The sequence below is a fragment of the Alligator mississippiensis genome, chromosome 1, assembly GCF_030867095.1.
Source record: "Alligator mississippiensis isolate rAllMis1 chromosome 1, rAllMis1, whole genome shotgun sequence".
NCBI classification, from domain to species: Eukaryota; Metazoa; Chordata; order Crocodylia; family Alligatoridae; genus Alligator; species Alligator mississippiensis.
In genome coordinates this window covers 443,157,998-443,182,263 of record NC_081824.1, presented here as the reverse complement: position 1 = coordinate 443,182,263, position 24,266 = coordinate 443,157,998, and the positions used below count along the sequence as shown (strand labels likewise).

At 40.6% G+C, this 24,266-nt stretch overlaps 1 protein-coding gene across 6 annotated transcripts in view; it reads left to right on the top strand.

Moving 5' to 3' along the window:
- Positions 1-24,266, top strand: part of ARHGAP42 (Rho GTPase activating protein 42) — a 338,856-nt gene that overhangs the window by 34,250 nt on the left and 280,340 nt on the right. For 3 of the 6 annotated variants that reach the window (XM_019482040.2, XM_019482039.2, XM_019482038.2), the window contains exon 1: positions 106-304. The exons of 2 other annotated variants lie outside the window; for them this stretch is intronic. In XM_019482040.2, the coding sequence (XP_019337585.1) occupies positions 121-304 (184 nt within the window). In that variant the 5' untranslated portion in view covers positions 106-120. Of the gene's footprint in view, positions 1-105; positions 305-16,562; positions 16,582-24,266 lie in introns of those variants that run through there. One more of the 6 variants, XM_019482042.2, reaches the window with a different exon arrangement.

The following is a 24,266-nucleotide window of genomic DNA, read 5'->3' as shown; positions in this document are numbered from 1 at the left end:
GCCATTTCCTGTCCAACCGTAAAGGAAAGGCGTTGCTTTAACAGAACTTCCCTGCTCTGGGTAAATGAACAAAAAAAAGTTAGCTATTGCTTTAACTAAAACTTCCCTGCTCTAGTTACTATGCACTGGAGCAGTTTGCATCTCCTGGGTTCTCACTGCTGTATCCTGGGAGTGCTCAGCCATTTGCAAAAGGGGCTTTCCGGTGACTGCTCCACTCTCTGGAGAGTCTGTGTCTCTGCTCACTGCCTCTGCCTCTCAAGCAATCCACTTATCTACCTCTGGAGTGCTGCTTTATCTAAGTCAGGTAACTCATTAGTTTGCACATGTGTTTGCTTTTAGGGCTAACGTGCTGCTGGGTTGTTCCCCTGATTGTTGCCAGATATTCAAGGCTTGTGAAGGCATAGGAATAATTGGAAATGAGAAATGCGTGGCTTACCTGCGGGAATGAAGAGGCAGTCAAAATGTATGCAATATAGTGGCTCATCATGACTTGCAAAAGAGTTGCCAGTGAGGGGGACTGTGCTTAATGGTCCCTACCATATGTCTTATTTAGATGGACTGCCTTTACCTGCCATTGAGGTAGGTTCCTATCAGCATTTTTGGCACCAGGCGAGGGTGTTGGCACCAGGTGAGGTATTAGAGTACCTCCAGACCCAGTGTCATTACCTCCTGGGGGAGCAACTGCCAGTTTTTGTTTGTTTGTTTGTGTTTTGTTTTATTTTATTTGTGGCCCTTAAAAAGGTCCCATAAGCCTTGGGCCAATGTGAACCATGTGCTTTATAGTCATACTCAGTATTGTCTGCTTTTAATCAGCTTCATAGTTGTGTCCATTGCTGAGTACATGCTGCTTTTGGCAGCAGTTTAGTGTTAGATAATGTAGTTAGTGAGATTTCTTTGTATGCAATTATAAAGTGAGGGCCTTTTCTGTCATGTCAATTGGGAGTAAAAAACCCTGTCTTATATTTGACTAAATGCACTATATGATCATGTATTATTTTTTAAATTCAAGATAATAGAAATGTTCATCTATATGTTTTTATAAATAATATATATCTCCAATATAAAAAATAGCATTGTAGTTTGTTTTGTTTTTTGGTACAGCGTTTCTTATACTGATGACTTTGAGCTAACTGTATAGTAATCTTGTATGATGTTACTTTTCACTTACTGTAGAAAATACACATTACAACTTCTGATTACTTTCAGATTTATGTTTTGAATTTTATAAAGGCTTTTGCATTTATTTTTAAAATAAGTCAACTGGTGTTAATCTTAAATGCTTTTTTAATCAGTAAATTTTATCAGGAATTTCAGCAATCTCCAATGAGACTAAAGTCAATGGAAAATATCTGGATAGTTTTCCTGATTTGTATCATTGCAGTACATAAAATCTTATTTTGTTAGTGGATATTTACACACACACACACACCCACACACACACACACACACACACACACACACACCCCCCATTTAAAAAATGGGTACTGATTCTATTATAAAATCTTCAGCCTAATAAATTATGAAGCTATTTTTCTTCTTACTCTTGGATGTGAGAGAATGAATTTTGAAATCTTAAAATCAATCTTTTAAGTAACTATTACTGAAACTATATAAATCATGCTAAATTCTGTTGTGAAAAAAGTGTATGCAAATAACAAGATTTGCAGCCCAAACATCTCAAAGTGTTATTGTTAATATCAGACAGTTTTTAATCCCCTTCCTCTTCATTAGGGGAGAAAAAACAGTTACAGCAAAAGCTTTGTTATCTGGCACACCCCATTTTGCAGGGGTGCCAGATAACAAAATATGCTGGTTAATTGAGAGGCCTAAACAGGCGTCTTTGCCTGTTCGGGCCTCTATTCCCCCACTGTGTCCAGGGCGTTGCTGCCCCTCCCACCGCATTGTTGCCCTTCCCATGGTCCCCAAGGGACAGGGAGCCTGCAGCTTGCTATTCCCCGGGCCATGGGGGCTTGGCAGCACAAAACCAGAAGTGCCACAGTGGAGGGAGTGGTGGTTGGGGGGACAGACCTGCAGCCAGGGAGCAGAGGGGAGGGGCCAACCCTACTGTGGAGCAGAGAGCCCCACCCAGCCCAGAGTGCATGCCAGGTTGCTGGGGGTATATGGTTTATCTTAAACCAGTAAGTGGTCTGGGACAGACATTGCATAAACCAGTTTGACCCAAATCAGTTAAGTCTGATACTACATCCAACCAGGCTTATCTCAAACTGGTTGTGGCCATTTTGAAATTGTTTTATGTGCACTGAATGTCTGTTGTGTTTCAGGTTTAAGCCAGTTTCTGATCACTTAAACCAGTTTATGTGTAATGTGAGTCCCTAGACTTCATGTCTATGGTTAAGTACAGACAGTCAAAAGGCCCAAGGCTGAAGTGATTCAGTCTTTGTAGGTTAGTCTAAGCTGCAAAGGTTGAACCAATAAGCAAATGAACAGACATTCACTTGTGATTCAGGAAATGCACCCATATGCCTGCAGTAGCTCAAGCCAGAAGCTAGGGGGCACTATAGCATGGCTTTCTAGCATATAGCCAGCATGGACTGTGTGTTTGTTTCTAGTTCCTGCTGCCCCTGAGGTTACTGGGATTTTCAGTCCATAATCACAGCAGGAGGACTGCAGGGTTGCTCATCACTTCCTCTTCCTGCTTTCCAGGTGACTCTGGGATTTGTAGCTCACAGTTGCAGCCAGCACTAAGTAAGCCAGCAGGGCAGGGAAGCTCTGTACTTGGGGAAGGTGAGTTTAACCCCACTCTGTGGCCCCAGACCTCAGCCAGGCATTGCCTGAGGTAGGCAGTGAGTCAGCCCTCTCTGCTCCAGCTAGGGAGCAGAAGTACAGGGCCAGCCCTGCTCTCTAGTGCAGACAGCACAGCTCAGCCCAGGGCTGAAAAGCATGCTAGGATGCTGGGGGACTCTGATTTAAGTTGAACTAGGAAGGGGTCTGCGACAGAAGTTTAATAAACTGGTTGGACCAAAATCAGTTAAGCCTGATACTATATTCAACCAGGTTTATCTTAAACCAGTGTTGGCTATTTGAAACTGGTTTATGTGCACTGAGCTTCTGTTCTGCTTAAACAGGTTTAAACCACTTTCTGGTCACTTCACGGGTTTATGTGTAACTTCTGTCCCTAGCCTGTTTGTCTGTGGCACCTCCAGAACCAACTGGAGAAATGATATCTAGTGAAGTTATCTATATATTGTTCTCTCTTCATTTTAGCTACTTGCGTTAGAGAAGAAAAAAAACCTGCTTGTGATATTCTTAAACAATCTTCAGTCTACAAAAAGAAAACAGAAAAAAAGAACCCTTCACTGCATACTTAACTTTGTTCTTCAATATTCTGATTCAGAATCTAGCTCTCTTTCACCTACCTTGGCACTAAACAGTTTATGTTCAGTATTATTATAGTACTGCATTGGAAAAGTAGGCATCTCCATTGGTTGAAATATGATTTGATGAGATTGCACAGCTAGCATTTTTGGAGAGAGTCATATTTTGCAGGCTTAACTGCTTTGAAAAGTTTGCAATTTAGAAAGAGTTCATAGAATATTTTGGTAACTAAATTGTTACTCCTTGCACACTTTTTTCTTCTTCTTCTGTCTCTTCCTCCTCCATTTTTCTTTTTTCCTTTCATTACTTATTGTTTGACAGACATGTACATAGTCCAAGTTGACATGTATAGTTGATATATTTATAAGTATATTTATATGTATGTATGTATTTCTGATTTTTTTGTTACATTTAAAAAAAAATCAGTAAAAATTCAGAAAAAACAAACAAAAGCCCCATTTTGATCACTTTCACTACCCCTATCCTGTTCCTTAGTTTATTCTAGATTAAACTAAAAATTGAGAAAATTCTTTCTACTGAAGCAGGCGATGGTACACATACTTGCAGATGAGTCCAAAGTATAACAGACTTTGGACCTAAATTGTTTTTTCAATGAAGACTTTTATGTTTCTGGTTTCTATTCATCCTGAAAACTTCTGAGAGGAGCAATTTGGGATCGGGACTTTCATATGCCTGGAGCGGAATTATTAAGGACAAAAAGTACAAATCAACTTGCAGCTTCTGAAAGTTTTGTGGAATATTCAGGGATGTTCACATGAGGTGGACAGCCTGCAGCACACATGCCACAAGTGGCATGGGCAGCTCCTATGTTTTGCAGGTGGTGAATCTGGGAGGGGGCAGGGAGCGCAGCGGCAGGTAGGGCAGGGAGAGAGAGATCAGCAAATAGGTCAGGGAAAGGAAATGAGTGGTACTTAGGGAGAGGGTATGGCTTACCTAGTAGTACACCTGTTGAAAAGTTTGGCCACAACTGTTATAGAAGATTCTGGAATGTTTGCTTGATGAAAACCAGTATAAGCCATCTTAAACCATTTTTGATTGGTTTAAACCAATTTTAACTACTGCCTTAGTCATGAAGCAGCAATACCGTCCTGGATTGTTAAAAAAAAATAGCTTTGGCTTTTGGTAGTTTTGTCACAAAAAGTAGAATTTTCACTGGGGGACAATTTCATTTTCCATCCAACATTGGGTGCTATGCAGGAAGTAATGGATAGGGATCACATAGAAGAAAACAAATACTGAATCCATTTTGTGAGCACTATCCATCATAAGCACTGAATAATACCAGGGTTTCCTGTGGGGGAAAATAGCATGTGGGCATGTAATTAAAAACTGTTATAATGCATACATACCAAGAGAAGAATTAAAATTGTTGAGGTAGCCTATGGAGTGGTATTTGCTAATTTTTGGGTACTTGAGTTTGCAACCTAAATAAAGTTATTTCAATTTAGCTTTTTATGTAATTATTATTTATAATGACATAAGTGTTAAAAGCATCACAGCAAGCAAGTCCCTGTTGTAATGTGTCTAGTATTTCATGACCAATGAGGGAGAAAACGGTTAATATATTAAAATGTACATTAGTAGGTATTCCAAGGGACACTAGTGTGCATGAAACATTGTGAGAAGAGAGTGTGCCCCTTAGTTCAGTAATGAATACCTGCATTTTTTGGCAAAAGGAGATGGGAATTGATTCAAAAAATTGAAATGTTACCTAAAATAAACAGATGAAAAGTGTTGGACCTTTGTTTCTGCTACCAGTATGTAATTTGAAGGTTAGATCAGCAGTTCTCAACCTTTTTAGTCTCAAGGCACCCCTCTGAAAATGTCATCTGTTCTTATTCAGTCCTTGGCTACAGCAAATAATAGAGCAAGTCTTCTATTTCAAGGAACTCAGAAAGACCACAACAGGTCATACAGTATTTAACACTATGGATTCCTGTTTTGAAATCTCTTGGTTTATCCTGTAAATCACATTTGCACAAATAACAGTGCTAACATTGTGTGGTACCCCTGAAAGGATCTAAAGGCACTCCCTGGTTGAGAATCACTGGACTAGATTAATTTTACAGAGGAGAACTGGCTTTATCTTGTGCTGTTTTGTTAGACCAGCAAAGTACATCTAAATTACTCTTCTACTGAAGATGCATACAGCATGGTTTTTGTAAATCAGTTCTTAAGTACTGATTTGTCTTTACACAGGATTTGTATTTACACATTAGAATATTCCTACTACTTTTTTCAGGTATTTGTAATATTTTAGAGGCTCAGAGTTTAGCCTGAAAGTAGAAGAATTGATGGTGAATCAGTGGTGCGCTCAGGTTTTGATTAAGCTAAATCAGAGCTGCTCTGATGTCCTTGATTATAGATTTGCAGGAACTATTGTTCATTTGGAGAAAATACAGTGATGCAGTTAGATAATCATCTTATTAATAAACATTTTTATACACTGTTCTTCAGGCTTAGTCTACAGTAGTTTGACCTGATTTCCCAGCGTGGCATTAATAAGCACCTCTGAAAAATTTGATCCCTTGCTATAATTTCTAGACTGGAATCCTCATGCAACATTTTAGGTTTTTCCCCTCATTTTTAATGAATAGTTTTATTAAATAGTAACTGAAATAAGTTAGAGCTGGCATTTGACAATTAAAATGCCATCTTCTTGATATTTTTTTCTGTACCAAATATCTATATTTTTGTAATAGAATTCAAGTGTTTTCAAGTGCAGCGAGACTCACTTGAAACAACTTTCTAAACATAGTTTGGTACACACAACAAGGAAACTGGTCTATGTACTTGCATGTCTCAGATCACTGAAGTATCTGAATAACTCTTGGGTATTTATGGTTGAGAAGAAGAGCTGCACAGCACTGATGTATCTAGTTTATATTGAGCAAATGTAGGATGTTTCAGTATCAAGAACAAGTAATGAACTAGTTTTCCATCGGTGAATGCTCAGTTCTACAGTTAATCATCTAACAAAGAATTTATGTCCAAATTTTTAGGGGTGCATATATCAATTGGCTATTGGATCAGCACCAATAAAAGGAGAAATGACGTTATTAGCCATTGTTTTTTTTGGTCTTTGTAGCCGATTAATTGTGGCCTCATGCCTGGAGTGCCCTGGCGAGCATAGTCTGGTCCCTGTTCCCTGTCAGTGGCTCAAGTCCACAGCAGACTATAGGTACCAGTGAGCAGGGTGAGAGGGCACCAGGGAGTGATCACCGGGTGCTGCACTCAGTAACAAAGGGATTGTTACTAGCTCCTGCTGCTGCTGCCACTGCCATGACAATGCTGCATGCGCAGTAAGGACCTGGGCACTTGGGCTACTGCCAAGATGTTGGGATGTGTGTGGGTGGGGTGAGGGTCTGCACGAAGGACGTTCTGCTCCACTGGGCATTGGGGGCCTTTGCAAAAGTGGTTTTACCCTGGTGGCCATGGAAGTTCAGCTGCATGGGGCCTGTTGGTGCTGAGGGAACAGCATGCTCGGGCTCCCAGTGCATCTAGCACCACTGTCTGTGTGAGGGTCCACCTCGCCTGCCCAGGATGTCAGCACGGGCTGTGCAGGGAGTGGGGCTGTGGGTAGGAGCCGGGGATGAGTGGACAACATGCATGGGAATAAGGTGATAACCGCCTTCCTCAGAGGGCCAGAGGAGTTGGGAAGTGTGTGTGTGTGTGTGTGTGTGTGTGTGTGTGTGTGTGTGTTATAAATGCAAAAAAAACAAAAAGATTTATTTATGTCAGTACTTTAGAATGCCTGCGCTATTACTAAAATATCAGTTATCAGATCGGCATCAGCTGATACGATTGGTTAATCATTGACTATCGGTATTGGCCAAGAAAATCTTTATTGGTACACCCCTACAAATTTTGTCTGTTGAACCCGTTTACCATATGTCTATCTCCTTTACAGCAGGGCTGTATTACTTCCCTAATGTGAAAGAGTCTAAGTATATGATGCTATAAATAGTCGTTGATCACATCAGTTTCTGTGCATGTGTCTTTAAGAATAACGGACTCCTATATGCAGTATTGAAGTTTATGAGAATCTGATCTTTACTGTCTGATCAAAGGAATTAAATCAACTGTTGTATGTCTAAGTGCAAAGGGCTTAAAGGAATTTCTTGCAGAATGTGTTTCATTTCCTTTAAAGCAGAGTTGCACTATTTTTTTAGATGAGTTAACTATACGCATTTTTAATTTTCCTGTTTTTTCTCCCCCCTTCCTCCTCCGTTCTTGCAGAACACTGTTTGCTCACTACCCAAGTGCAGAAACCTTTGCCAGGAAGAAGGGTGAGCAAAGCTTCTGTTTCCCATGACCCTCAACTCTTATGTTGTTCCAAGAGCTCACTACTTACAAATGCCTTGATAACTGCCTTCATTCCTTTCTTCCCCTCCCCCCTTTCTCCTCCCTCTTACCCTACACATAAGAGCACAGTAAAATCTATCTGACCTTCATCCCAGTAGCTTTGTTACCAATTCTGTTAATTTTATCTGGCATACAATTTGACAGGAGAGCATATGTGACAAGATCTTGGGCATGTAGCTATTAATGTTCCCTTGTACTTTACCCGACACAGGAGAGCTTGCAGTGATTTGTTGATGCTCCTTTTTAGATGCAGTTCATCTGCAGCTTGATTTTGTTAGGGACTGACCATCACTCAGTGTCCTTCTTTTCAGAGGAAACATTTAAAAAAAAATCTTTCTTTTACATATATTCAAGGCTAAGTTAGGATTATGAATATACATTATAAAATAGCCTTTAAGTATAAATTCCTGTATTTCTGTAAGTTTTTTTCCAGCTTTTTACTCAATAGTGATTTGAGTGAATGTTTTGTTGAAATTTCCACAAAAATAACTCTTAAGCTAAGAGCAAACATTGAAAACTCACTTTTTGTTGGGTTTTTTTGAGGTTTTTTTAATAATCTGTGGCTCAGGCATATAGATATCTCATACTGCGCTGGACATCTGGGAATTTCCATGGGTTTTCTGGCAATTCCCAGGTTCCCAGGCAGGAAGTAAATTGCATAGATTCTTATGCTGTTTCAACCACTGACTGGCTCTGGCTTTGTTTTCTGCCTGCCCTTTATGGCAGTTCCCAGTCTGAGATCCACAGTAGCACACTCGTGTGCCAGTAGGGTGGGGAGTGCAAGTTGTTTCACTTTCAACTTTTACCTCCCCTCACCTCAGTAAGAGACCTGATAAACCAAGTTTCAGAAAAAAAGTTTGGAGGAGCCAGAGAAAGCAGGATCTAGGGGCTATGGACCCCTCTGGAATGAGAGGAAGCATGGAGATGCTTTAAGTGGAGGGATGATATTAAGAAGACTAAATATCCAGGCAGTGAAAGAGAGATTCTATGGCAGGTAGAAGACCAATAAGGATGGAGGGGGGAACAGATGATGGGAAGAATTGTCTACAGACAGAAGACCTGAGGGAGGGAGAGACTTCTAAGAATTAAGAGATGGTGAAACTACAGAAAAATATCCATACTTAATCAAAGACGTGGCAAAATATTGTGACAGCTGGTTCTGTGGAAAAGAGAAAAGGGGAAATAGCGATTAGAAAAAATGAAGTTTTCCAGAGGATACAGTCTCTTATACTGATGTTTCTTGTGCTAAGAGTCCTGATTTTTAACTGTTTGGATTTTTTAAATAATTGTTTGAATTTGGAAATTAAGATATCTGATATAATTTGCGGAGTCACAGTATAGGATACAAGTGACATCACGTATTGTTGAAAGTTTTCTAAATTGTCACAATATTGTTGCTTAGTTATGATACAGAATGATAGGGAAGGAGGGCTGGGAGGAACCTCATGAAGTCATCTTGTTTAGTCCCCAGCTTAAGACAGGATCATTCCTGAATAGACCATCCTGGCCAAGTATTTGTCTAACCTGATTTTGATAAAAGGATATTGATCACTAGGCCTGTGTGAATAGGCAGCTATACGATTTGGATTCGGCTGATTTCAGATTCATCTGATTCGATTTGGAGATCTGAATCACTTTTCTGATTTGATTCTGCCGAATCAATTTGGAAAAGATTCAGCAATTCGGCCATAGGGTACAATGGGAAATCAATGAGATATCTATAATTTTGTTGTTTTTTGGCTGATTCAGATGAAACTTGCAGGGGTGGTAGCTGCTGCTGATGGCATGAAGTTTGCCAAGCTTCAAGGAGATAGGTGCAGGGGTTTCTGGGAAACTGCACCTCAAACTGCTGACAAGCAAAACTCATGACATAGGTGACTGTGTGTGTGTGTGTGTGTGTGTGTTAAGGCACAGGGAGGTGAAAACTGCATTAAAACTGAATTAGCCAAAAAAACAACAAAGTTATAGATATTTCATTGATTTCCCCATTATACCCTATGGCTGAATCGCCAAATCTTTTCTGAATCTTCCCAATCTGTTCAGAAGCTCCGAATTGATTCAGAAAGCCTAAAGCTTCTAGTGATTCGATTTGGATTCATAGATTCGGCCTCCAAATCATCTGAATCCTCTCCGAATCCAAATCCGGATCATGATCCGAAGCTTTGCACACCCCTATTGATCACTGTACTTTGGCATAGACAGTAGTCTCGCAGAATACTGAACAATGCTGCGTACTTTAGAGGAGGCTTGTAATATCCTGTATTAAGAAACAAGTGTGCTATATGTATGTGCATGTGTGGGTATATGTGTATGTTATATAGTTGAAGACCTCGGTAATCTACATGCAAAGGGGCCGAAGTACTGCTATATATGTGAGAACAACGAAGTTAAGCACACAGAGCCTTTCTGTTACAAGGAGACAAGGTGATAGTTCTTCTGGTTCTGCCACACCTAGAATATTGCTTTCAGTCCTGTGCACTAGTTCACCAGAAGCATGGTGGCAGATCTAACAGTGGCAAAAGATCAGAAATTTGAAGGCATTGACTCTTAGGAGATACAAATCTTGAATTTGGGTAAGCACCTTGGAAGACATTACATAAATCTTCAGATTTTTGAAGGGAGAATTTTGAGAAGGGTGAGGAATTATTTAGTATGGAGCTATAATTAGAAGCAATTTTTATAAGAGGCAGGGTAAACCCTTGATAGTGTACTAAGTTTGTGGAACAGTTGTATCAGCAGAATTGGGGAAAGAGTTAATATTCTTAGACTTTTAAAGCTAAAGCAGGTAAAGACTAGGAAATATGCTTATTACAGGAAGAAATATTTGCACGGAAATGCACTAGGAAATATAACAGTCATTTTCCTTTTCAACATCTATGATTTTGTAAATATTGGGATAGTTTTTCTTGTGGATCTGAGAGGAGAATTTTCTTCCTGAATCATTGAACAAATTTAATGGGCATATAGATTAAAATAACTATATGTTTTTTTTCTTAAGGAAAATTAAACCCCTTCTAATATATGAAAGGCTGTCTGTGTCTATCACTGGGACCTACCTAAAAAGCAGTGAGACAGATTGTGTGGGCTGCCCGCAGCACATGGAGCTGATTTTTGTGGACTTTTTGCTGGGAGCCCCCTTGCTGCTCTGGGGCCCTGGTGGCTCTTCCCCTTGCTTCTGATTGGCTGACAGGCAAAAACTGCAGCATAATAAATAGCAGTCTGCAGAAATATCAAATACATTACTACATTGTTACAGATTTAAGTATTACATTTAAATCTAAAGTACAATATTGTATGAATATACATTTATACAGAATATGAATTGTAACCAGTATCATTACAATTTTATTATTATTATTTTTCTACAAGAAGTTTAATGATGCTAACTAATGCTAAGCTTGATAGAAAAAAATCATGTTAGTTGTTAAATGCTAGCATGCAGCATCCACTGGCAGTTGCAGCTGACATTCTTTGTGTCTGTGATGTGAACACTTGTCCATAGACTGAGATTGCACAGTCTGTGTCCACTGAATTGGTTGGAATGGTAAAGCAGCATTTTGCCAAGTTGTAGAGATGTGGAAACTTATCAGAAACAGACTCCCAAAATGCAGTCACAGTCAAGGTACTTTGACAAAGTTAATGTAAGCAGCACATTCCCTGACATGCTCTTTCTGCCATCCAGGGATTGATTTTTAGTAGCTGAGGGTCCAAACTCAGAAAACGCACCTGATTGGGGTAAAAAATGGGAACAGCACTAAAAAAGGTGGCAGCTGGTTGTTTAAACCACAGCAGTAGTGATTGATTGTACTTGTAATACTGATTCAACTTTGCAGCTATTGCCTGGAACAGCTCTCATCTCTGCTGGTTTTCACATTGACAGTTTGAAAGTTGTTGTGATGCCATGTCTTCAACCCAATTTATCAAATCCATCAGTGTGTTGTGTACTTGGTGGATGAAAACCTGCTGACTTTCAAGCCATGTTAGAAACACCATGAACTGGATCACATTATCAGCCACAAATTTAATTTGACCTTCAATGTTGCCCTGTCTTAAGAGATCATGTAGTTTAAGCATACACTGTGTGCCTGATATGACTTTAAGGTCCTTGCAAACAAATTCCTGGTAGTACTTCATATTTTTTGTATGATAATGAACCGCAAATTGCACCTTGTTGTAATCAGTGGCTCTGGTGGAAGTGACACAGTCACAGTCCCTGCTTTGATTGGTGATAGATTCCCTGTATCAAAGCTTATGGCCTCGCCAATGTTTGAATGCTTTTTTTAAAAAGGAAAAACCCAACTACAGCAGGAGAACGTGTGCACCAGATGTCACAACAACCTTCACTACACCTTGTGCCATGGTAGAAACATTGACAGATGCGCGATGAACTGGTTCTGAAATACAGGCAGGTCATAGTCTGTCCAGCTCTCGGGTGCAAATAAAACGCGCAGAACATGGTTATATTGGCATTTGTTGCTTTGTCTGCTACAATTGAGATTGATTTATTAATTGATTCATATTCTGCCAGTGCAGATTTTGTAGGTTGAACATGCAAAGCAATTACTCCTGGTAGATAATCTTGTTTGCACATGGCACGTGTTTGTTCAAGTAGTCCTCTAATTTAGGGTTATCAATTTTCTCCAGAGGAATTTTGACAACAGGGAATACCTCCACTAGTACAAATGTAGCCTCTCTTCTTGTCAGACTGCTTTCAGTGGTTCTTTTAAAGACTGAGAACATAGTTGCTTGTTTCTTGTTCTGACATTCAGACTCTGCTGCAGCCGTTTACATGTGATTCGGACTCTAAATGCCGATCAGCACTGTTTTCTTTTGACACATCCAGAATCACATTGTGCGGTGAACAAAACAGTTTATCAACATCTGCATGCAGGGTTCCTACAGAGAACTGCCTTACATAATCCTGATCTGAAATGTATTTAACTTTCTTAGATTTCTTTTCACTCATCATCTTCAGACTGCAGCATTACATTTTAAAAGATGGTACCGAAACCATTTCACTTTGCAGACTGGCACCTTCGTTGAGTCTACATCATTAGTTCAGCCTCTCGTTAGCTTTTTCTCAAACCATGTGCTCTGCAGGGGTTTCCATGCTTTCTTTGTAGTCTTGTAAACTTTTTTTTCCAGGTGATTCTATACAAAATCATGGGAAACACTTTTTTTTTTTTTTTGGTAATCATGGAAACCTGCCATTTTTCTTAGCTTCCATGAAGATTGCCAAACTGCAGTTTTAAGTAGGTCCCTATGTATGAGTATAATAATACAACATAATATGGCAACTAATGTTTTTGGCCAAAAATAAAACATAGCATAATTTAATTCCTAGCCACAATGAAAATTGCCCAAGTAGTTGACTTGGGTATCTGAAGAGCCTAACTTACTGTCTTTAACTTTGTACTTATTGGTTTGCATGGTTTCTAGTGCTACTGTGATGTTTTAAAAGTGTGGGTTGCAAATGATAGGAATAAGTAAAGATCAGCTCTTTCTCTGTGTGGTCTGTTCACTTTCTAATTAAATGCAGAGTCTTATCATGAAAACATGCAACCGGAATCTGAGTAGAATTTGGAGAGTGGTAGAGAGTGGTAGTGGGGAGTTGCTTCCCCCCCCCCCCCACCCCCACCAGTTAGATAATAAGAAATAAAGTACAACAGAAAATGGAGCCAGACAGAGCTGCACCAATTAGTGCAGAGGAGCCCTTTAGAATATATTGCTAAACACGAGCTTTAGATGAATAGTGTTGTAGAATGTCGGGTATGGGTGGCCAACCTGTGGCGTGGGGGCCACAAGTGGCGTAGGCAGCTTCTGTACTTGGCATGCAGCAGATTTGGACAGAAAGCAAATAGGCCAGGGAGCAGAAATCAGAGCATCAGATGAGGCAGAGAGCACAGAGCAGGAAGTAGAAAGCAGAGGAGTGGCTTGGTCAGGGAGTACAGAGCAAGGAGGAGAAAGCTGAGCAGCAGATCTGTTAAGGGGGAAGGGATCCGAGTGGGACTTGGGGAGAGTGTGGGGCTAATTTGTGGCACACCTTTGATGTAAGGCATCAGTACACAACAGGTTAGTCACTACAGCATGTTCTGTAGATTATTTCAGCAAGCAGTTTAAGATGCTAAGTTAAGGTTCCCTTTTCACTTGTATTGGAGGTAACAGGGGAAAGAAACTTAACAACATTTATTGTCATACCTATGACAAAGTGCTTATTTTTGAATATGCACTCCTGTTCCCACATTCTAAGCCCAATTATCCTAACTATGCCAAATTACTGTACTGACATCATTACAGAAATAGGAAAGAGGCATGCAGTGTGGAGCTGTAGAACAACCAGGTAGCCTGCTGGGCATGAGAGGAGCCTATTGACTCCCCATGCCCTGGCGCTTTAAAATGGACTGTATGTGGGTGGGGTTGCAGGAAAATGCCCAACATGCTGCATGCTTAAATTAGTGCCATACAAACCATCCACAAAGATATTCCATACTTTGTTTTCCATTTTATGGCATCATAAATCAGCTGAACATGTGGCATATTACGGTTTATTTCATGATTAACAAATTAACCATGCAATAAGTATAACTCCTTCCAGAGCTAATGAGACTTAGTTAAAAACTCCGATTAGAAATCCTCGTTCTGTGCTTGGTTTTTCTTTTTGAGAATACTTAGAAACTGTTATTCAGCCTCAGTAAAGCTCTAAGAACAGTAAAAAATATTAAAGTTAGGGATTCCAAAGTAAATGGGTGGGCTGATGGGAAAAGAATTACTAGTGGATATTCTCTGAATTTTTGTAAGGCTTTAGCATTATAGTGATCTTGTTAAGTAACTGGGGTCCTATTATAGTTTTGAGGTGGAATTTCTACACTCTTAGTAGAGGAAATGTTATTAAAGAGCACGTGCTTTATTTGATGCTAAATTAATACAATAAATTATAAGGTCAACTGTTTTTGTGTGCTCTATCATGTCTTCTTCCTTGAATTTAAGAAGCCAAGGTTGGTGTTCCTAAATTTCAAAGAGCAAAATACTGAACTTCAACGTGGAAAAAGTGGTAATATTTTCATGTTATTTACTGTTGTTAGTGGGTTGCAAGTTGGCAGAGAACAGTAGCATGATGAAGCGAGCAAATAAGTGAGAAAAAGAGTTCATTGAAGATGAGAACAAAAGATTGTCAGTATAGACTAATGATCCTCGTGCCCTAAAATCCTTGGCAGAGCACACTTAACCCTGTGTCACTGCATGGTCTTCTCTGTCTTTCTATGGTTTCCTTTGGAGTTGTTAGGCAAGCAGCCAGCACTAGTTACATCTACCCCTGCAGGCAGCCTTTTTGCTTTGCCAGCTTGCTGAATTTCTGTTTTTGTGCAGAATCTAACACTTAGAATCTGAATAATACAAACATAAAATAAAAAATTAATAAACGATAGGAGTGAGGTTTTATTTGGAGTGATCATTAGCAAAGTTAATTTTATCTTGCCAAACAGTTGGAAAAAATAGAATAATAAAAACCCCAAATGCACCACTAAAAGAGAAACGACACGGATGATGCTCCTTGGGAAAGTGTACCCTTAATTCATAGGGCAGCATTCTGTAAGGAAACCTGAGCTGTGAATAAGCATTATGAACAGGGAAGGTTTTTTTTCTTTTGAAAAGCTGAAAAGGTTTGTTATCATGTTTTGTACAAAGTTATTCAGAGTTCTGTATGCTCCAAAATACAGTTCCTGTGTAGCTCCAGGACAAGTTTTTAAACCTGGTGAAAACTTGGTTAACTACTTCCAATTTATGTAAGTAAACAGGTGGTATACCTGTTCCACTAGCAAAACGTACCTTTTTTTTAAAATGCCACTGAGAGCAAAGTGCTCTCTCTGATATGATCCCCACACTTACTATTGCTGTTATTTTGATCAGGAGTAGTCTTTGTATTGCCAGGATATCAGAAAATGTCCTGAGAATAAATTAATTATATTGATGTCTGTAAAAACAGCAGACAGTGCAGGACGATACAGAATGGAAAAGAAGGATGGTGGGAAGAGAACTTAATTTCCTGAAGCAAACTCCACCTCTGTGAATCTGGAATTTTTAATGAGGAAACCCCTCAAGATAAGAGGAGAAAGTTCAAATGCAGTTCTCATAGTAAAGTAGTACAATCACCATTTTTTAACTGTTTCATACTTCCAAAATATAAACATGTTACCAGCTGCTGTGTTTACAGCCTATGATATGGAGAAAGATGTCTTGCTGTGACATGTTCTAGTTGGAATAAATTGACTGCAGTAAACACAGCAGCTGTTGCAGTTCAGCACTTCTCAGTGGGGCACCCTTGTTCCTACAGCACATTTCTGGCTATTGATATAGTTTGCTTCCTTCCAAGTCTTTTTCATACAGAATAACATAGTCAGGTTAAATCCTGGTTCATCTTCAAAAAAAAAATGTTATAATAAAGCCAGCAGCATTTTTAAAAGGCCTTGTATCTCATAAGAGGATTATTTTAGGTAAACTGTGTTTTTAATATTTGTAACACTACAATCCCTCACCTAACGGGATAACTTTAAAAATGCTTTTCTGCTTCTTGTTTTCAAAACAGTAAAAATGCTATAATAACACCACATTAGCTGCAGTTTTGTAATAAGAATGGTATCCCCATATAGTATCCTTTTCTCCAGGGATTATAGAACATGGCCATAGAGCACCAGTTGGCAACCTTTAAGGCTGGTGACCAGTGTGTGTGTTTAAAATTAATCAGTTAAAATATTTTCACTTTTCCTCTTTCACCCTCCATAGGGTCAAGACCACGGATGTCAAACAGTCCATGGAGCCATATTGTCTGCCTATGGGGCTGCTGAAGGAGCTGGGAATTTCAAGGTGGGGTGTGTCCCCAAATTTTAGATAAGGAGGCCCATTGGAGATTTGTTTTGGTGGAGCAGGGCAAGATGCAGTAGTGTCAACTTCTATGGCTTTCTGAGCCAACAAAGTGGCTCAGGTGCCCACAGCAGTTGACACTGTTGTTGCTCATCCAGCCACCATAGACAGGCCTGGATTTGGCCTGGGAAGAGTCCCATGGTCTGAATGCAACCAAGAGAGGCCAAAAGAGTTTCATTTCCCTGGTCAAACAAGCATTCAAAGGAACTTAACGTGTCAGAGGACAGTTCCCTCCTTCCCCCCTGTCCACCCCACTGTCCTGATACCAGTAATGACTATCCTCAGAACAAATAATGAGATGAGGTACATTACATTTTAGTGTGAGAATACAGCTAAGACTTTGGCAATACTGGCCAGTTCCTGCTTCCTTTCACTGAGCACACTGAAGTATGTGCTCAATCTTCTGTTCTTGAGATTACGAAACTGGGGATCTCAGTGCCTGAGATCTGCCTTGGGTAATAGCGTGCACAACTGAATGGGACGGGTATTGGAGCACTGGACCACCACATATTGTCATTTACTAATAAGGACTTGATATGACAGAAAGAACTGTGCTTGCAACCTTCTTTGGTCTTTTTTCCAGATATATCAGTAATAATATAACTGCAACAATGGGGGAGTGGTGAGGGCTCATCTGTTACCCCGGCTTGGCTTTTCCTCTCTTTAAGGCTGGAGGCAATTTCCATCAGTGACCAGTTTAGTTTGCCTGTGTTTCTTTGTGGGAGACGGAAAGAAGAGAGGGTGGGGGGAGAGAGAAAGGATATCTTAAAAGGTGAGTCTACTATAATCATCATCTAATTATCACAGTACTTCAGTAATGTTGCTGCACATCTGCAATGGTGTCTGTAAAAGCAGTCTGTACTTTTCTGCCCTCCTCTCAGTGATCCTTCATGTTATCTTATGTCCCAGATGGGTTCAGCCCAAGCTTCCTTCTTTTGCAGTCTGAAATTTTCTTTTTGACTCTTAAGCCACTGTGAGCATTTCATGCACCTTACTTCTGATGATTTAAAGTTTAGCTTCCCTTATTTATGGATCACGTATAATTTACTAGACTAGTGAATATTAACATGCTTTTTGCAGGTGACTGAGTTCAGTCAAGAGAAATCTGTTACTGATTGGAAGCTAATAGTTAATCCTTTATCACCTGAAGCAAACTCCAGGAGCCATAAACTTTTGGTGCTGACGTGTTGGGAACAGATTCCTCTAGATTCTCACTGGGCACGTGTAAGGGGACAAAGGGGGCACTGTGCACGTGCATCAACCATGAAACCAGCTTGACTCCCATTTAGATGACCTCTGCTTATCCTTTACTCTTCCAATGGCTACCTGTGCCTGCTAACTTCCGAAAGCTTCACACCCTTTTTCGATATTGAGTCTGTGCAACTTAACTGCTTTTCTGAAGGGCTGTGTTTAAACTTGTACTAAACCCTTGTCCCTTGCAGTCAATAGCTTTCTTGACTTTCCTAGTTCTGTTGTAACATATATTTAAAATTAGTGTGCTTTTGTTCTCCTGTTGAAATCCCAACATATAAGACCATGTCTTCTGACTCATTGAATAGAGAGACACGTGCCAAAATAATATAGAAGATGTCATCTATCCAGCCAGTACTGTGGCATCCACTTCCAAAGACCACATTATTTACTTACATAACCTGTATTCATAGAATCATAGAAAATTAGGGTTGGAAGGGACCTTAGGAGGTCAGCTAGGACCGTCCCCAACTGTAACATCCAAGCCAAGGCTTTGTCTAGCTGGGTCCTAAAAACCTCCAAGAACAGAGATTCCACAACCTCTCCATTGCTTTTTCAATTATATTTGTATTTCTAAACTTTTATTTATAATAATTCAAAATATAGTCATAGTATACAACTGAATACAAACAGAGGCTAAAGAAATGAGGGAAAATGGCATGTTCAGTGTATATATATGTAGCAGCCTTTAAAAAATGAGCCCACCTGAACAGAATGGGAAGGGCTGCCTGGCAGAGAGAGAGAGAGAGAGTTTGTCCCGGAGGGGACACTGTAGGCTCTGAGGGCAAGTGAAGCTGTTTTGGAAGCAGCCCTGTTGGAAGTGGGAGGGGTGATGTAATCCCAGCACAGTTTGAAAGAGCGCCATTAGCAAAAGCCTGGGAAGGGCCCTGAGCTGGGATTGGAGGAGAGGCTTGGATAAAAGGGGGAGCAGTTTTTCCCACGGGGGAACGAGAGAGAGGGGGATGAGGGACAGGCTGGAGACCGGATTGAGTGTCTCAGCGCAGTGGTCCCTCGGAGAGCCCCTGAGAGAGGCCTGCAGGAGCAGAGTGGAGAAGCTGCGTGGCAGGAGCAGGCAGGGACTGCTGGTGTGGAGAACCCAAGTCTGAAGAGACCTGACTGCAGCCGGTGTAGCTGGGGGAGCACAGCAGAGCCGGGGTGGGGACTGCCGGAGTCTGCCCTAGTTTCCCTGAGGGGTGAGGGGCCCCAGGGGCAGGCAAAACCCAGGGAGGGGCTGCATTTGCCGGGGCTGTGAGGCTGTGTGGGGCAGGAGGGTTGCTATAGCCTGCAGCCCAGGCACTGCTTACAGCGGAACCAGGGAAAGGGGCAAAGGCAGGGGAAGGCTGTCTTGCAGGAACTGCAGAGGAGCTGCTGCTTGCTGCCCGGAGACCCCGGGAGCATGGAGACGGACACCAGTGTCAGGGAGCGTCCACAGACCACGTGCAGGGACACAGACAGTCCCGCTCCCTGAGATACCCCGCCAGGGGCAGTGCACATGGGATCCCCAGTTTACCATGTGCAAGTGAGAGACTGTGTAAATAAGTTCTTGAGGGTTTATTAGTCAGTATATCCACGTGCTTATTTAATGATTATTTGCTATGTTGTAAATAATTAAATCTTGTAAATAGTTTGAGAACTGTCTGCGAGGGTGCTTGATTGTAAGGGGAGGCTCTCTGCTCAGGGGCACTGGAGCAGCTTCCCAGGGGGGCTGGGCAGGGCTACTGGCTACCGGGTACCCCAGGATCCCATTATTCAGGTGAGGGCGCATGTAGTGTCACGCCCAGGGTTACATATATAAAAAACAAAACAACCCCCCCCCAAAACAAAACAAAACAAAACAAAACCTCCCAAGTTTTCCCTGCATTATAAATGATTCAATAGGTTGAATATAACATTTTTTCCCATAAGTTATTGGTAGTTTTTCCTCAGTTTAATAGGAAAGAAATTGTTCAGTTGCAGTTGATTCCTGATTTACTTCTGATTATTGGAAGCAGTGATTTATTATTATTTTTTAATTACATTAGCTTTATGATACCAGCCTGCAATATTATAATCTTGTTATATGATATTTCTTAAGAAGAAAGGCTGAAACAACAAGGGTTATTTAGTTTGGAGAAGAGAAGACCAAAGGGAGATTTTATAAGAGTCTTCAGACACCTAAAGGGTATTTGGAGAAATGATGGAGATAGCTTTTTCTCTGTGGCAATAGGGGACAGGTCTAAAAGCAACGGCTTTATGCTGTAGCAGAGGAAATTTAGGTTGGAGACTCAGAACTTTCTCACTGTGACAATAGAGAAGTTGTGGACTCTCTATCCTTGGAAATTTTTGAAGAGCAGGTTGGACAGACACATGGCTGGGATGGTTTAGTCAGCTTTGATTTAGTTAGGAATGACAACCTTGTGAGGTCACTTCCAGCCCTATTTTCCATGGACCTGTCAGGATCCCTGACCTTCCAGCTGCCTGTGCCTCAGTTCACATGCAGCCAGCTTCAGTCATGTCTTTTAAATTTTGGGGTGCCTGCAGAGCCTGTCATGGGGGCTGGGTCCCTAATGCTGAGCTTCCCACATGCTGCCAGTCATGCAAATAGAATCTGATGAATTTTATCCAAGCTCCCAGAAATCTGGTATCCTGCCATGGTAGGATGTGAGATTTTGATATTCAGGATAAAATTAATCGCACAACTAAATTAACATCTGCTGGAGCCCTATGTCTCCTGCAATCTGGAAAGTGCTAATAGGTAAATGGATATTTCCTTGTCTACAAGGAAGTCTGTCTAAATAACAGACTAAGCATTCTCAAATACTGTTTCAAATCACCATACCTTAAAGTCCAGGTTATTATTCCTATCTTCTTTGCAGGCTGCCACAGTTTTTGCTGCCTTCTCTCTCATGCAGGTTGCTTCATAGCAATGGAAGGGGAGGTGTGGAAGAACTGGAAGGCAGTAAAAGGCCTATTCATCCATGATTGATTGGTTGATGTATTTTATTCTACTCTCTTCCTGACATCAATCTTATCAGAATGTTCCTTGCTGAGCACCAATTTAAATGTATCCTTACATCACTACTGAAGAGAGAGGTATTCTCCCATTTAGTATCCCTGCTCTCTGCAAGTCCATTCATAACATCTGACAAAGTCTCTAGTGTATGAAAGCTCATGCCTCTCTGAATGAGTCTGTAAGGAGCCACCCAGTTTTGCCTTGTTCTTTTGTAGGGGAGCAAGAAGCTTACTGCCCCTGCCTAAAATAGGGGCTTCATCATTATATAGGCCTTTTTGTAGGCAGCCAAGTTGATGTAGCTGCTACCTAATTCCTTTATTAGCTCCGAGAATAGTCATTACTGGCATGGGGGGGGCGAGGAGGGAACTGTTCTCTGACATGTTAAGTTCCCTTAAATGCTCTCACAAGCAGTACTAATGTGGGAGAGCAATAGTATAAATATGACCGCTTTCAGTTTAAATATTGTGTGACCTCTGGGTTCTCTCTGGAATGGGGGGATATGGGAATCAAACTCATTTTTTTTGTTCTCAGTTATCATAATGATTTAAAATGGCAAACTTCATAGAAAACTGGAGCTATTTAGAATCACCTGAAAAAACAGCTTATGATCCTAGTCCTTCCAGGCATTGTAGGAAGGAATACAGGTCATACTGCAAGTTGAAGTACTCCATGAAGTACAACAGGAGAAAATGTCTGTGTGTAAGTGGCTGCTAGAATAAGCGTAGGGTCAGTAGCTGACCTTTTGCTGCCTCAGAGCTATGTGCAGGGCACTCAGTCCTATCTAGAGGTAAGATCCTCTACCCTGATTGGTACCAGGCTCTTCCAGTCTGTAAGCAAAAGGGTCTCACATAAAGCTTTGATTAAATGAGGTTACTTGACATTTTCCAGGCGGGGGGGAGTGGGGTACCCTATGGAACTATACAAGAATTTCAGTAACAGCTTTGTCTGATTTCCAGTCTCTGTAAACTATGGAAAGGCTACAACAAGAATGAAGTCATCCATCTTCTTAAGATTAGGATGAAGAACACTTTGTAATACTCTATTTCTAGCCTCAGAAATTCTGGGGTAAAAAAGAGCAGAGCCATGTCTGAAATGTTTGTGTGAATTCCTAAAGGAGGCTTCTCGTCAAAGCATTCCCATTTCACCATTCTCAGACGATCCTTGTATTTCCCAGATAACATTTTTTTTTCTTTTTCCAGTTTTATTATTAATATTTGATCTGACAAATACTCACAAAATCTCTTGTCAGTATCTTGGTAAGAATCTTATCTCTTTCTGGACATTTTTTCGGATCCACGGTTCCATACAAAGAAAAAGCTGAACCAAATGCAGAGGGTGGTACAATTTCTGGAGTTTCATTGATTCAGGACAAATGCAGATACTTGGTATGAGGGGAAAACCAGATCCTTGTCCTGGGCCAGCAATGAGTGGTAGGTGCCAGGTCTCATCTGGGAGGAAATGTTAACAAAAATGAAGATGACCTTAAGCAAAAGTGACAGAGGAGAAACAAAAATCCAATTAAAGAATTCTGATCTCATGCATGCAGACATGCTGCAGTGATCACAGTTCAGTGCACAGTTCAAACGATATCTATCCAGTATCCTTCCATGTGTTATCCGTGTCATTTATTGGCAGATCTACCTGTAGTTGTAAATTCTCCATTCCCACATTTGGTGAATGTTAAGAAGATGACCGTCTTCCTGAAGTAATCTTCCTGTTTCAGTCCAGAGAATGGGTATCAGAAAAGTGAGTATGGCATCTACCATTTGACATCCTTCATTGCAATCTTGGAAGAACAGTCTTGTGTGTCTATAGATAGTAGACCTGCTCTGCCTGTCAGTCAGTTTCCCTGATAGTGCTCTTCCCAGTTATTAGGAAGATGATTAGCCTTGCCCAAAAGAAACAATCTCATGTCTTGGGCAGTGTTCCTGTTTTGCCCAAGGCTTGACAGGAACATTACCAGGGATCCTAGTTTTCTCTGATTTAAAAAAAAAAATCCCCAATTTTTGGATCAAAAAAAGTAACCCAAAATCCACATATTTCTATGAACAAAATGAAGCACTGCTTATATATTGTATTAGTATAATCTATATTAATATATATTACTGGTGTTTCATTTTGATAATGGAAAAATGTGGATTTTGGGTTACTTTTTCTTATCCAAAAATTGAGGATTTTTTTTTATCAGAGAAAACCATGGATCCCTGAACATCACATATGATTAACAAATTTTGCTCATCACACATAATTTTGGGCTTTTGATTGACTAATTTGCATCTGGAAGAAAGCTGTAGTGCCTTAAAATCCCCCTCTGTTAGATTCCTGTTGTTATTAGTGAATAACTTCTTTCAAAGTTGGGCGTAATTCCTGTCTCTTTTTTTTCTATCCTCTTCCTTCCCTCACACTTCTTTCCAGGACATATACAAAAGATAAAGTAATATTTCTCATGCCTTTTTGATTGGACCGGACTATAACTGTTAGTTACCTTAGTTGTGGGTAGTTGGATATCTATTATTGACAGCCTTCAATTTCAAAACCAATTCTCCATCTGGCACCAGACAGGTGTTTGATAAAATAATCAATTATTCTCATGGACCCAATTCCCCACCCCACAAACCTTCTGCAGATTGAACCGCTAGGTAGAATAAGTTCTAAGTCCTTAGTATAGCTACCATGTTGAACTAGCAAACCATAGCCTTAAGTTTGTCCAAAATGACTTTATAGCAAGAGTAGAAGATTGTTCAAGCAAAAGGTCAATTCTGTAGAAAAATGTTCTCTTCTTCAGGAAAAACTGGGTTTATACAAAATGTAAATATTAAATGTTTCCTGAATCCTTATTCCTGTTCACCCTTGCAAGGTCATGGGGCTGGACCTTGGAACCTCAAACTGCTGTTAGCAGCACTACTCAGATTCAAGCCATGCAGAAGATAGATAGATAGATAGATAGATAGATCTGTCTATCTATACCTGTACTGAGATTGAGAGAGCTATCTACTTACATTCTGTGTGTGTGTGTGTGTGTGTGTGTGTCACAACGCAAAGTTGTGATTTTTTGTTTGTGTGTGCTTCGGCTCTGCTAAATTATGTTCCCGCTAAATTGCAGCTTCCTTGCACGGTGGAGTTCTCTGCTGCAGAAGAGAACCCTGGTGCAACGGAGAATTTCCCACCAATTTGTAGCTTTCTTTGCATGGTGCATTTCTTTTGCATCTCAGAAATGCACGGTGCAAAGGAGTTCCCGCCATTTGTATGAAGATTCGTGCCACATTATTGGCCGATTCTAATACATGCAAACATAGCGGCTAGCGATTGGCTTGCTAGCTGTATAAAGAGCTTGAGTGGTTTCCGCCCAAGTTGGAGGACTCCACGAACACCAAGAGGAGGAATT